This window comes from Plecotus auritus (genome assembly GCF_963455305.1).
Source record: "Plecotus auritus genome assembly, chromosome: 9".
Lineage (NCBI taxonomy): Eukaryota > Metazoa > Chordata > Mammalia > Chiroptera > Vespertilionidae > Plecotus > Plecotus auritus.
The window spans coordinates 148,947,441-148,962,541 of NC_137783.1; the positions used below are offsets into that span (position 1 = coordinate 148,947,441).

At 50.0% G+C, this 15,101-nt stretch overlaps 1 protein-coding gene across 3 annotated transcripts in view; it reads left to right on the forward strand.

Annotated features, from left to right (window-relative positions):
- Positions 1-9,734: 9,734 nt before the first annotated feature.
- Positions 9,735-15,101, forward strand: part of CHKA (choline kinase alpha) — a 46,206-nt gene continuing 40,839 nt past the window's right edge. Inside the window, exon 1 of one of the 3 annotated variants that reach the window (XM_080641731.1) lies at positions 9,735-10,332. In XM_080641731.1, coding sequence (XP_080497857.1) covers positions 10,022-10,332 — 311 coding nt within the window. In that variant the 5' untranslated portion in view covers positions 9,735-10,021. The remainder of the gene's footprint in view (positions 10,333-15,101) is intronic. The other 2 variants (XM_080641730.1, XM_080641732.1) reach the window with 2 other exon arrangements.

Genomic DNA, 15,101 nt, shown 5'->3' on the forward strand with positions numbered 1-15,101 from the left:
TGAGAAAATGCTCTGAGAACGGCAGTCTTGCAGCTCATTTTATACATTTCATCCAAGGAGGAAACGAGGAGGGTCACGTGAAATCCACTCGTGGTAGATTGATGGGCAGGAGAAAGCAAAGAAGGGAAATGCCTACCATTAGATAAAAGATAAAAGGGAGAGAGACATACTTCTTTTCCATTGGTGAGTCCGAGATAGTTAACATTTCACATGGACAGCGCGCAGCGATGGCATGCGGGCAGCGAGATAACAGCGAGGCGTTGGTGGTCTGTGCTCCGTGGTCTGTGCTCCGTGGTCTGTGCTCCGTGGTCTGTGCTCTGGTGCAGGTGGTGGTGCCCTGAGGGGTCTGGAAATGAAAACCCCTCTGACAATTCGAAGGTGTGCTCTCCTCGATGCAGGAGAACCGTGGACAGGGCTCAGAGCAGAGCTTGAGCTTCACGTGACTACCTGCCATGACCTGCCCAGCTAGGAATTTGGGGTCAGACCATCCTGTGTGGTTACGTTCCGTCACTGAGCTTGTCAGCCCTGCCCCGCAGCCCCCTGAGCCTGTGGGGGCTACCATGTGGCCCCCTCCGGTTCACAGGTTTCTGTATCTGCAAGCATTGCCGCACAACTACAAAGATCGAGTCCTCAGCGTAGTTAAATAAAATCATTTTCCTCGTGTTTCTGCCCACTCTGATTTTTGTAGCTTGACTGTCAATACTCCATTTCGTTTCTTCACTCTTTCCTCAAATCCTTTAATAAAGCCAGTTAGAGCTACAAATGTACTCGGTTGAATTCTATTTTTTAACATTCAAGGGACCATATTCTTTTTTTCTTTAAATATATATTTTTCATTGATTTCAGAGAGGAAGGAAGAGAGATAGATAGAAACATTAACGATGAGAGAGAATCATTGATTGGCTGCCTCCTGCACACCCCCTACTGGGGTGGGGGAGGATCGAGCCCGCAATCCGGCATGTGCCCTTCGCCAGAATCGAACCTGGGACCCTTTAGTCCGCGGGCTGACACTCTATCCACTGAGCCAAACAGGCTAGGGCTGAGTTCTGTTTTTTTAATGAATCTTATCAATCATCTGAAGGAACAGAGGCACAGAGAGAATAATCAATCGCCTCTCCGGCGCTAAATAGGGAATAAGTAGTGGAACTGAAATTAGAAGTCAGGCCGCAGGGTGCCATGACCTCAGTCCACTCATGCCTTCAAACATCCACTGCCCACCTACGATGGGCAGGACCTGGAGGCGGAAGAGACGGGGTAAGTAGATGCAGGCGGCCAGGGCAACAGAGGCTGGGGGCTTGCAGCTTTGGGAAAGGGCTGCGCAGGTGCTGGCCTCCGTGGGAGGCCTGGCTTCGGGAGAATGTGCTGACCGGGCTTGGCTAGCCGCTCACAGCTTCGGGCAGTTCCTTGTTTGCCCCACTGTGGATAGAAGCTCTAATTGCAAAAGCAGCTTCATCACCCTGTGGAAGGAAACAGGTAACGCTGTTGGCTGCTCCCAACAGAACATTTGGGGGTGACTCCCACCAGGTCCCAAGCAGTGTGTGGGGGTTTGGGGCAGACTTGTAGGTTAGGGAGGCCCCACCGTTGACTGGAATGCTCCCTAGAGGTCCTGGTGCGGAGGGAGGTCTGGGGCCCCAGGACCCCTCCCGGAGCAGGCCCTACTCATATCCCCTGATCTCCTGACTCCCCCACCTGCTGCTGCCCTGTGCCCACTGCGGCCTCTCCGTCAGGGGAGCGGCACAGGAATCCTGTCGGGCCAGATTCCTTCTCCCTGGGACAGTGGAGCTGGGGAAAAAGTTGGCCACAGTCTCCCAGGATATGGCAGAGCTTCCGAAGTCGCCTCCCCTCTTCTCTTTCATTCCCCTCCCCCGCTCACTGCCTCCACATCGTCCCCTCTGCCTAGTTAGATGGCATTCTGAGAAGCTCTGGGGCAGGCCACAGTCACGAGGTTCACCAGTGGGGCCCCACCAACCTGAGTGGCTTCTCCAGAGCCTGGTAGGTAGGGAGCTAAAGGGGGTGGGGACAGGGCTGGGGGCATCAGTCTAGGGATGAAGAAAGTGCCCCTGAGGAGTGAGAGAGACCCCCCCAGGAGGTAGGAGTCAGAGCCAGCCATGGGCAAACTACGGCCCGCGGGCCGGATCCGGCTGTTCTCTTGCTCTCCCCTCCGCTCCTTTACTTTGAATTTATATTAGTTCACACAAACACTCCATCCATGCTTTTGTTCCGGCCCTCCGGTCCAGTTTAAGAACCCATTGTGGCCCTCGAGTCAAAAAGTTTGCCCACCCCTGAGTCAGACCCTGGTTTGGAGGAATGGCCCAGTGGCAGCCAGGCATCCTGGGTAAGCAGAACCCCTGACTACAGCCTGGGCCTCAGCTTACCCATCTGTAGGGGGTCCTCAGGTCCTTCTCCACAGAAAGGTGAGCCTGCAGGACCCCGGGCTGACGGAGGAGAGAGGAGCTCAGAGTGGGCAGTGCCTGAACCACGGTTTCCGGACGCCCAGCCCAGAGTCTCATCCCCAAGGCCTGAGTGACTTCCCTCATCTCTGGGATCTTCATTTATTTATTATTTTTAAATCCTCACAGGAGGATATGTTTTTATTAATCGAGAGAGAGAGAGAGAGAGAGTGGTGGGGGGGAATATCAGTTGGCTGCCTCCCTCATGCACTCTGCGCGGGGATCAGGCTTGCAGCCCAGGAATGTGCCATGACTGGGAGTCAGGCTCACAACCTTTTGGTGTATAGATGATGCTCCAACTAACTGAGCCACCCGGCCAGGGCATAACTGAGATCTTTTAAAAAGACACTAACACAAAGGTGAGGCATGTAGGGCACAAAACAACAGGTTTTCACCACATTTGGAAAGTGGATTTGGAAGGTCTGCTTTAAAACATAGGCTGGGGACACAGGAAATCACCTGGGGGGCCCTGGGAGTCACTTCTAGTCGATGGACAGCCACTGCCCAGGGTCTACCACGGGGGACCCAGCAGGGCCTCATGTGCCCCGAGGGCCTCTGGTTCAGACTTTCGGTGTCGTCTCTAAATAAGGGCAACCAGGCTGTCACAGAGATACATGATCAGGCTCCAGAGATGTTCATACCACACCCCTCCCCATGTGAGCTTGTGAACGGGAAAATGAGCTCGTTTGGGATCTTTTGCATGTGTGTTAAAATCATCAGTTTGTTCAATTTAAGTGTTTCAAACCTGCCCCAGTTTGGATAATCCTGTTGAGGTATTTCTTCATTTTTGAAAGTGCCAGGAGCCTGCAAGAATAGGAAAGGGCCCAGGCCCCGTTAGGCCTCTGGGAGGCCGGGGGACGAGCCGCTGCAATCCACCCTTTCTCACAACAGGCAGCATTGCTCTCTTTTGGCCTCTGAGAAGTCAGCTAACAACCCACAGGGCACAGAGACCCTTTGTAGGGCCCTGCCGATGCCCAGCACTCCCCTCTGGTTTCAGTGACTCCCCACACCCCTGCAGAGTAGGAACAGCGATCTCCACTGGGCTTAGAGTCAGGCAACTTGCCCAAGGTGTCGAGGAGCGTAAATGAATCAGGAGGCTTTGCTAAAATTAAAAATGGTAACGATTTATTCAAGGGTCTTAGCATTTGCAAATTGAAAACACAACTAAGTATTCAGAGTGTTCTGAAGAAGAAAGAAAAACTGAATTCTTATAGTAAAGTTGAGAATGTCAATGTAAGAAATGTTCAAAGCTGTGGAGAGTTTTTATGAGTTTATATTTGAGCCAAACTGATGACAATGGCCGGGAAGCAAGATTTCAACGGATTGAGACACTGCTCTGGAAAGCAGGGTTTTACCAGTTATTTTATACATTAGAACCAAAAGTGAAGGTGTAAGGGGTTACATGAAATTCACTGGTGGTGGATTAGGGAGGCGGGAGAAAGCAAAGCTGGGACATCTCTAGGACTGGATAAAAGTAAAGGAATAGGCACACACGTCTTGTACATTTTTGGGCACAGGATAGTTAACAGTCAACAATTAAAACAGCAACAATGAGGCGATTTGTGATCTCCACTCTGGTGCTCTGGTTGTGCCCGGAAAAAAAGGAAATTGCCCTGACATTCCAAAGGTATGTTATCCGAGATGCAAAAAGACAATAGACAGGCTCAGTTGAGATAAAGGTTGACCTTTGTCAGGGAAGATACTGGCCAAGGACAAGACTACCTGCCGTGACCTGCTTAGTTAGAAAGTTCTAATTTCAGACCATCCAATGCGGTTCCTTTCGGTCTCTGAGTTTGAAGGCTGCCATGTGGGCCTCCCCTGAGCTTGTCGGGGTTCGCATGTGGCCCCTTTTTCATCCACAAGCAGAATCAGTCCTGCATTCTTCACCTCTGGGTTGGTTGGAGATGGTGATCCCCTAGATGACCAGGGGTCTGGATACTAGATGTCAGGTGGTCCGGACACCTGGACATTCTTCCACAAGTTCTTCACGGGGTTATCTCTAGGATTTACATACATAGCTCCAGGCACTGATGCACAACTGAGAAATTCAAGTTCAATTTCCCAGGCCAATTAAAGCAAGAATGGAATCATTTCCTCATACCTCAGTATACCTGATTTTAGTAACTTGGTAATATAGTGACTCTATGTTAGTTCCTCAACGGTCACACAGCGGGTGGAGGCAAAAGCTCCAAACACAGGTGTTTACCTTGATGCTATACTCAGGCTCCCTGCAAATGGGGGGCAGCGGAAGGACCTGTCCCATCCACCTACCACACGACATGTGGGCATTCAAGTCACCTGCTTTCATGCTCTACCTGTGACCCCTGGACAGTGAGGCCACCAACGAAGATCACACTTGGGCTCAGAGACATCCAGGAAGCTGCTGGGCCTGCTCAGTCTCTAGCTCGATCTTGGGGTGGGGCCAAACCTGGGCTCTGTGAAGGGGCCAGAACCCTGTCATTCTGCTGGCAGGGCTGTAACCCAATCCTTAGCATGTAGGATTTCAGCCCGCTGGCCTCTCTGTGCTCACATCAATATTTCAAGGCTCAGAACTGAAGTGGGGCACCGGGTCCTGGGGGCAGCCTGGAAGGGATGGTGAGCACTGCCCCGCCAGGGCTCTGCCTCTCCAGCTCCCTAGTGAACCTCCTGGGGCCAAGCGCCTAGTGCTTCCTGGGCCAAAGGTGCTTTTGGTGCAGAAGGACGAGGCTCCCTGCCTCCAGAGGGAGGAGCCCTGGTGGGTCCCCGGGTTCTGCCCTTACTAGCTGCCTGCTTTGGACAAATGGCTTCAGCCCTCTCACCTGAGAGACGCATGCTGGCTACGCTCAGCTCACTCAGGTCATGAACGTTCAAAGATGCTGGATCTGAGTAAAGGGCTGGCACAGTGCTTGACAAGTGGTCCCTCCATTTGTGGGTTGGCAGGCTCACAAAGCCCTTCTTCAGAACGGGCCTTGCAATTGGAGTTAGTGGCAGGGCTGGGGCCCATGGGTGGATCCCTCTCTACCCTGGTGGAGGCCCCTGGTCTACCCTTTGGCCCTGAGGATACCCTCAGGCCAGACCAAAGGAACCATTCTGCAGGAACGCTAGGGACTTCCCAACTCCCCTGTTTCTGAGGCTCATCACCCATACCGTGTCTGCTCAGAATTCAGCGTCAAAGAGCTTTTGGAAATTTTTTCTTATGTCCTAGAAGAAAAGCTTTGTTACAAAACACCCTCTCCCCTGTACCGGTACCTGCCATAACAAATTTCTCTCCGAGTCTTGTCCACTTCCTCCCAAATGTCAACATTCTACTGATCAGAATGTACGTTCCAGTTTGAATTACTTTCTTACACAACATTGCCTTCCCAGGCTGAGTTGCTACAAGTGTGTGCATTATTCATTACCAAACGCCAGCCGCTGGCAGATGCTATGCCATGCAGCGCACCACGTAACAGCAATACGGGGTGCTTCCTGCTTGCTGCAGGCATTGCACACATCCTCTCATACACCCCTCACCACAACCCTGTGCCCTGGGGACTGTAATCCCTATTTTACAGTTCAGAAAACTGAGGCTTAGCCCAAAGTCATCCATCTGGCAAGTATTTCTGAGTGTCTACAAAAACCAGGGCCTACTGGGCACTGTGGTAGGGAACAAGGTATGCAAAGTCCCCAGTCTCCTGGAGGTTCCCGTCTGGGGGAAGGAGCAAACAATACACAATAAACAAACCAAGGAGGGTGAGGGGAGAGGAAGAGGGTGGCAGTGTGTGTGTGTGTGTGTGGGGGGGTGCAGAATCAGTGTTACTATTCTAGAAGGAGGAACACGCAGAGGCTAGAATGGTGAGGGATTACAAATTTACTGGATCATCCGCACACCAGGTGGCTGAGCCTGAATGGCTCCAGCACCCAGTGACGAGGAGTCAGCGGCTTTTAAAGGACTTTTGGAGGCTTTTTCTGGGCAGAGGCTCCTTTATGCATACCCAGGGGGAGAGAATGGAATGTAGTCCCAGTAAGAGAAATGTGGTCTCAGCAAAGGGAATGTCCATAGTGAAATGACCTGAGAAGCCAGTTCCCGGGAGATGGGTATCGATTCAACTGCTTGATCAAACCTAACAGCCACAAATTCCTAACTGGGCAGGTTGTGGCGGGCAGTCCCATCCAGGCCTATAGCTTCCTTAGCAAAGGTTAATCTTCACCTTAATGAGCCCTGTCCACTGTTCTCATGCATCTAGGATAACACACCTTTGAACTTTCAGAGTAATTTTCTTTTCCAGATCCCTCAGGGCACTACCACCAACACTGGAGCACATACCACTCATTTCCTCATTGTTATCTTGCTGCCTGCATATTGTCTCTATGCTGTAAATGTTAACTATCCTGTAACTATCAGTGTAAAAGAAGTATGTGTCCCTCCATTTTGCCTTATATCCAATCCTAGAGATATTCTTGCTTTCTTTCTCCCACCCCCTCAACCTACCACCAATGGATTTCTTGTGACCCTCCTTAAGTTCTCTTTGATTCTAATGTATAAAATGAGCTGCAAAACTGCCCTGCTCGGGAGCATTTTTTCAATCCAATTCATTGAGATCTTGTTTTGGGCATGTCTCAAACAAATGATTAGTTTTTAATTAGAGAGGACAAGAGCAAGAGAAACATCAATCTTGTTCCTCTTATTTATGCATTCACTGGTTGATTCTTGCATGTGCCTGGCTGGTGACTGAACCTACAACCTTGGCTTAGGTGGGACCATGCTCTAACCCAGTGGTCCGCAAACTCATTAGTCAACAGAGCCAAATACCAACAGTACAACGATTGAAATTTCTTTTGAGAGCCAAATTTTTTAAACTTAAACTTCTTCTAACGCCACTTCTTCAAAATAGACTCGCCCAGGCCCTGGTATTTTGTGGAAGAGCCACACTCCAGGGGCCAAAGAGCCCATGTGGCTTGCGAGCCGCAGTTTGCCGATCATGGCTCTAACCAACTGACATACCCCGCCAGGGCAAATTTCCATAGGTTTGGATGTTCTTTTGTGGACACAGTGCTGCCAAGTGTTATGGCTGGCACTGGAGAAATATGTGGAAAATGTGTCCTTCCTACCAACTTCAACCTGGCCACGCTGAAGTTCTGTCTGATACACCAACATGTGGGCTGCGCATTGAAGCTGTTTCCCGTTTCTCCAATGGGAGACAATGGGGAATGGGCCGTTTTCGGCATGGGGCTTTTTGCTTCCGATGACTTATTTTCTTGGAAGTCTTGGGAACGGGTTGCTAGCTTGAGTCCTGTGCGTATTTATCGCTCTGGGTTTCTCCTTTTGGAAAAACAGAGTATGTCTGTCCTGAGGCCTGTGTCCCAGGCCTGGCCCTCATTATACCTCCTCAGAGGATGCAGCTGTAAACAGCAGGAGCTTCCGACTGCCTGGTAGATTCCTCCTCAGCCTTTCCAACCCTGCTCAAACACCCCCCACCTTCCACAGGCAGAATTACTCCTTTTTCATGTAAAACCTATTATTTTAGCATTCCTATATGCCAAGCGTCCTCAGTCTCAGGATTGGGGGTTTTGCCCCAGCACCATGGGTGGGCGCTGACTTCAGGCTGACTATACAGAAGGAAGTTTTGTATCCCTATGGAAGCAAAGCACTTCACAGACAGAGCCAGGACACCTGCCTCGCCCCTCCCTTAGCCTAGGACTTTGGCCAGGGCTCTCAGCTTCCGAGTCTCAGCATCTATTAAATGGAATGGAAGCAAGAGCAGATAAAACTTTTCCAACATCTTTAATGAGGTAACCTCTCACTCCCATAGGGAATTGCAGCCCATAAAGGCGCCGGTAGGTTCTAACAGCCCAAAACAGCAGACACCAGAACAAGTTATTTCCAATGAGAGAGGCCCTACCCTTACTACTTGCGTCCCTTCCTCCTGCCCAGATTTCTAGCATTCCTCTGAGATGATCAGGCTTGTGCCAGGGTACAATGGAAGGGCGGGCAATGCAAGGCCCCACCTCCCTGCAGGCTGGTATTTTTAGACAAAGTCCTTGGCCGCCTTATCTAAATGGCCAGACTGGAGACCTTGATTTCTCAGCTTTCCAAACATCCAATGGGGCTCCCACCGCACCTCCCTCCTAAACCCAGGGTGCTCCCGGCTCCATATAGTGCAACCTCCAAGTCTACCTCCACAGCTATCCCGTGAAAAGCCCCCTTTCGTGATAATCCTTTATTTCAGTAAGACCATTTTTCCTTGTACCAAGCTCAGCCAAGTAAACACTATTTAAAACGAGATTTTTGCTGGAGCAGACTGGGAAATTCCTACAAAGAAGCCATTTCCTGTGCGTCAGGTGCTGAATTTCCCAAGCAGCCAGGGAAACATCTTGTCCCAGCTCACATCCCGTAAAACAGAATCTGTAATTTTTATACTTATCTGTACCCCAAAGAGGTAGTGAGGGATACGGAGTGGATTGTGGCCAATGGGGGCAGGGGCCCTCACCGCGGGCAAAGGTGCGTTAGTCATGGTCACGCGGCGGCCTCCTGCGCAGGGGTGGGCGGGGCGGCGTCCACAAAGCCAGCAGCCCCGTGGCACTCACCTTTGGCCAGAGTTCCGGGCAGCGGAGACGACCCCGCTGCGGGATGCCACCCCGCCCGCCCGCCCACAGTATGTAGGCCCCGGCGTCCTCAGCACCACAGATAGGGAAACTGAGGCTGCAGGAGGCCTCCGAGGGTTGGGCCGGCTGTGCGGCCTGGAACCAGTCCCTTCTTCCCCCCTTTCGGGCCTCGGTTTCCGATCTCGGGACAATCATTCCTCCGGCTCCGGCTTGGAAGGGGCGTGGCCGCGCCTCGAAAAACGCTGAACAGTGGTCGGGAAATATTTTAAAAAGAACACACCCACGGAGCTGCAGACCAAGGTACCTCGTCCCAAGGTCATGCGGAAAAAGAAGCCAGCCTCCGGGCATGAGCTTCCAGCCTGCCCCCCTTCCGGCCCCGGCCTCTAATGTCCTGGGGGTCCGAGAGGGTCCCAGGAAAATTTCGGCCCCCAAATCCAAGCCCAGAGTCCGAACCCCAAGTTCAGTGGCCACCCCCGCCTCCCACCCCGCCCCGCCCCGCCCCAGCCCTCTCTCCGGGTGCCCAGTGCCTCGCTCGCCCCTCTCCATCCCCACGAACACCGCTGCCGTCTCGACGCCCCGCCTTCGCGCCGGACCCGCCCCCTGCGGTCGCAGCGCCCCGGGCGGGGGCGGTGCCGCAGCCAATGGAGAGGCGGCGTGTCCAGGGCGTTGGCGGTTGTGACGCGCCGGGCAGACGGGCGGCGGCCAATCATCGGCGAGCTCGAGGGCGGGCTGTGACGCGGGAGGCGCTCCTCGTGCGGCGGCAGCGGTATAGGAGCGAGCGCCGCGGACAGCAGGGCCAGCCGAACGCAGCCGCCGCCACCGCCACACGCCTCCCGCAGTCTACACGCCTCCCGCAGTCTCCGCGCCGCCGCCGCCTAGCGAACCCAGCCCGGCGCGCCCCCAACCGCCGCTGCCTCCTGGCCGGCCCGTCTGCTACGCCCGGCCGGACCCTGAACCTCGCCTTCTCGCGCTTCGGCCGCCCGCGCCTCCTCGGCTGCCTGCCTGGCATGAAGACCAAGTTCTGCAACGGGGGCGAGGCGGAGCCCTCGCCGCTCGGGCTGCTGCTGAGCTGTGGCAGCAGCAGCGCGACCCCGGCGCCCGGCGTGGGGCAGCAGCGCGACGCCGCCAGCGACCTCGAGTCCAAGCAGCTGGGCGGCCGGCAGCCACCGCTGGCGCTGCCCCCGCCGCCGCCGCCGCCTCCGGCCGACGAGCAGCCGGAGCCCCGGACGCGGCGCAGGGCCTATCTGTGGTGCAAGGAGTTCCTGCCCGGCGCCTGGCGGGGCCTTCGCGAGGACCAGTTTCACATCAGTATCATCAGGTCGGTGGCGGGAGGGCGGGCGGGGTGGACGTGGCCAGCTGCTAGCCGGTCAGGTGACGCCGGGCGGGGGCGCGGGGCCCGGCGAGAGCCACCTTTCCCGGACGCTTGTGAAGACCAAGCCAAATCTCGCGAAACAGGCCCCGCGGCCGCCCAAGACCTTCCAAGAGGCAGGCTTTTGAAAAAAAAAAAAAAAAGTATTTTTTTTTTTTTCGGTTTCGTGGGAAAGCAGGTCTCTTCCGAGGAGAACAATACCGTTCGATCACAAAGTAGTACATTTCGTTCAGAAGCTTAAACTCTGTCTAGAAAGTTCCTTTGCGGTTTAGGGTCTTAAATGAAGGAGGGATGTTATGGCTGGCTTTAAAAAAAATCACTTGGTAACTTTTACTTCCAGTTCCTTGAGTCTACGATTGGATTTTTTTCTCCTCTTTGAAAGAGTCATTTATTAGTGGTGAAAGGGTAACATTTGCTCATTCCCCCCAACACTGTTCAAACCTGTTAGGTGTGTTACTGACCAAAGTTAGGAGGTGTGGCTCCAAAAATCACTGGGGTAAAGTAGAAGGAATTCCACCCCCCCCCCCCGTTATTTTACGGTTAAACGTTTTAAAATTTAAATGTAGTCAAAAACGTATAAGTGTGCATATTCACACGTAACAGGAAAACATAAAGACCCCCTTGATTTTTGTCTCCACTCTGTTCCCATGGGATAACCAGTTAACATTTTAGTGTGCATCCTTCTATTTAGACCTTTAAACTGATGTCTTTTTTCTGCGAATTTCCTCTTACATGGCTGACCAGGTTGAGGGCAGTATCTGGCAACTGGCAGGCTGCCACCAATAATCCCCAAATCCAATTTTAGTCATTTGATGCCTTTTCTGTGCCCAGTCTTTCACCAGAGCTGCAAATGCAGCAAAATTAACTGGGCTTCACTTCCTTTTTGTGCCTCTGGCCTCCTCACAGATATGTTTATGAGCAGTGAGTCAAAAGGCAGAGAAAAGAAAACCAAAAGGTGTTTAGATAATCCCTGAATTGAGTTTTTCATTTCACTTTCCACTTGTTCATTGCTGGTGTGTATGTAGGAAAGCGATTGACTTTTGTATATTAAGTTTTGTATATTATAACCTTGCTTAATTGCTTATCCGTTCCAGGAGGGTTGTTTTTTTTTCCAGTCTAGTCCCTTGGATTGTCCAGCTCTGACTGCTGCCCATGTTCTCCTTCCTGGTTCCTCCACAACTGGCAGCACAGGACAGCCCCTCCTCTTCCCCTAAGAAAGAATTATTGGGCCCCAAACGTCAACAGCGCTGAGGTTGAACAGCCTTGGAATAGAGGACTGAAGATTGAGCTTTCCTCTTTCATCCATCTGGCCATACTCTTAAAGATTAACCTTTGCTTTGTGGTTGGTGCTAATAATGAGCAGCTGACATTATCATGTAATCTTCACATAAATCCCTGTTAGATACCTTATATTATGCTGAGAAAACAGGGTTAGAGGCAATGAGTAACTTGCCCAAAGAGCTAGCAAAGGCCCAGTGTTTTTTTTTTGTTTGTTTTTTTAAATATGTTTTTAATTGATTTCAGAGAGAGAGAGAGAGTGGTAGAAACATCAATGATGAGAGAATATCACCTATCAGCTGCCTCCTGCACATCCCCCCACGGGGACGTAGCTGCAACCTGCGCATGTGCCCTGTCTGGGAATTGAACCTCGACCTCCTGATTCATAAGTCGACACTCAACCCCTGAGCTATACCAGCCGGGCAAGGCCTGTTGGTTTCTCAGCCTCCAGGCTTGGGGTTAAGGCACCTATTTCTGATTACTGCGTATTGATGCTGTCATTTAACTGAAGTATTTTTTATTTCACCTGAGCTGTGGTTGTTTCAAGTTGAGTTTTAGATGACTAGAAGATATTTTCCAAAAATCTTAAAGTTTTTCTTTTTCATTTGCAATCTAAATTCAGTAACTGTTTTGGTGTTATGTTTCCTTCTATTTTCTGTGTATCTAGTCCTTTGGACTTGAGGATTGTTTTTCTGCTGAGGCACTTTATGTTGTGAATTTTTTAAAAAATACATATTTTTATTGATTTCAGAGAGGAAGGGAGAGGGAGAGAGAAAGAGACATCAATGATGAGAGAGAATCATTGATTGGCTGTCTCCTGCATGCCCCATACTAGGCATTGAGCCCACAACCGGGGCATGTACCCTGTCCAGGAATTGAACTGTGACCTGGTTCATAGGTTGACACTCAACCACTGAGCCACACCGGCCAGGCTCTTTAGTGATTTTGACTTTTAGGTGATGGTCTTGAAACTCGTGGGTCCAGGCCCTAACCTCTAGGGAGACTTAGTATGTGTGCTGGACTTGATGCCTGTGACTTATGTACAGTTGGCAGTGGTTTCAATGCCATTTTTGTTTTTCAGCAAAATACAGTTGGTTAGGTGCAAACCAGATAACTTAGCAGAAGAAAATCTTCGTGTTAAAGGTTTCTTTGGAGCAGGTGGTTTCTTGGATTTATCATTGAGCATTGAGCTGTCTCAGCTAGATATGAATTCTTTCCCATATGATTGGAATATGTATAGATTTGTTTCGTTTTTTAAAAAATATTTTTACTGATTTCAGAGGGAAGAGAGGGAGAGAGAGATAGAAACATCAATGATGAGAGCATCATTGATTGGCTGCCTCCTGCAGGCCCCCTGTGGATCAAGCCTGCAATGCAGGCATGTGCTCTAACCGGAATCAAACCAGGAATTGAACTGTGACCTCCTGGTTCATAGGTCAGTGCTCAATCACTTAGCCACAGTGGCGAGGCAAAATATATCTAGATGTTTTTGATGGATGAATGGATAAGCAGAGGTGACATTTACATACAGTGGGATATTATTCAGCCTTAAAAGAGGATATTCTGATACCTGCTACAACATAGATGAACCTTAAGGACATTATGCTAAGTAAAATAAGCCAGACACAGAAGGACAAATACTGTATTGACTTCTGTGAGGTCCCCAGAGTAGTCAGATAAATGGAAACAAAGTAGACTGCTGATTCCAAGGGCTGGGGGAGGGGGAGAAAAGGGAATTAGTGTTTAATGGATACAGCCTTTTAGTTTTACAAGATAAAGCATTATGGAGATGGATGGTGATGATAGTTGTACAAAAATGTGAATATATAACTGTACACTTAAACATGGTTAAGAGGGTAAATTGTATGTTACTCGTATACTTGGAAACATTTTTTGTGAGATCAAGTTGCAAACATTGAAGCCTCTCCTAGATGTAAATACATACAGGAGCTCCAAGACATTGCCCCTGTACATTGCTTGATAACTGTAGTCCACGCTTGTTCTTCAGCAGAATTACCACCTGCTTCCTTTCACAGGCTGGGTGCTTGAAGCCTAGAATGTGACATTCACAAGTGCTGATGGGTTCAAGTGGGTCACATGATACAAATGGACTATATCACATCTAGAATATTCCTCTTCTTTCTTGGGACTGAAAAGGTTTTGATGACATCATTGACTTAGATTTGGCTTCCTTTTACAGGTGGACACATGGAGTATAGTTACAGTCCATGTGAACTTTTCAGAGCAACCAAAGTTAATAGTTTTCATAGCCAACACCCGAAGATAGTATTCAGTGTTTTTGGTAAGATGGTAATAGTCTGTAGGGATTTGTGAAGTGACCTTTGCTTCCTTTGTATGCGCTATAGAACCAAAATGACATCTTGCTCCTATAGCATATGGCTGGTGAGGGTATGATAGGTTTCAGGGCTGTGCTGTGGTGTTTATCCTGAGGGACTGAACATTAGAAAGGGGGGAGGTGGCAGGATCGTATTTTACAGTCACAGCCACCTTCCTTTGCTTCCTCACATTACACTTGGGTTTTTCTTATTGTCTGTTCAAGGGGGAGCATTCCTTCCAACTTCGGCCTCCCAGGTGAAACACAGCTGCGCCTTTTGGTGAACAGATCGGCCTCTGAAATGAAGGGTATTTCCTCATTTGCCTCATAGGGAAAAAAGTCTATTTTACTTCTCCTTGAAAAATCTACAAATTGCCATTAAGTTTTGAAATCAGTTGTACTGTATGCTGATGTTGAACTGTTTGACTTGCAGTGACCTAGTAGCAAATTAAGAGGAGTTTGATTAAATTTTAACCTTGCCTTATTTGGGGGTGTTATGGGTTTGCCCTGGGTGTAGGTAACTTAAGTTTTCCCAGAGGCTTTACTAAGATAAGATAGTCACTAAGATAGTGGACTTGGGAAGGATTGTGCTGTAGGTTCTGGATCAGTGGGGCTAATGTAGAGAAAGACGAGTGGGGGAAGAAAACAAAGTTTGCTAAATCCAGAACTTTCGCTGAAATTGAAGGATGGAAAAGTCACTAAGAAACAAATTTGTTCTTCTTACAAATTGCTATGAATGAAAAACCTTTTGGCTTTTTAAAGGGCTAGATCAGGAAATTCAGGGCAGAGGAGGCCCAGACATAAACAGAAGAAGAAAATTTGCAGGTAGGTTTCAATTAACTGGAGCGCAATTTACTGAAAATTTTCCTTATTGTTATTTCTTTTTTTAAATCCTCATCCCAGGACATGTTCATTGATATTTAGAGAGAGAGGAAGTGGGAGGGGAAAGAGGAAGGAAGGAGTTGCGGGGCGGGGGGTGGGGGGTGGGGTGTGTGTGTGTGTGGAGACAGAGACTGGAGATTGAACCTGCAACAACCTTTTAGTGTAAGGAACGATGCTCCAACTGAGCCACCCAGCCAGGGGTGTAAGTTAATTCTTGATTAGC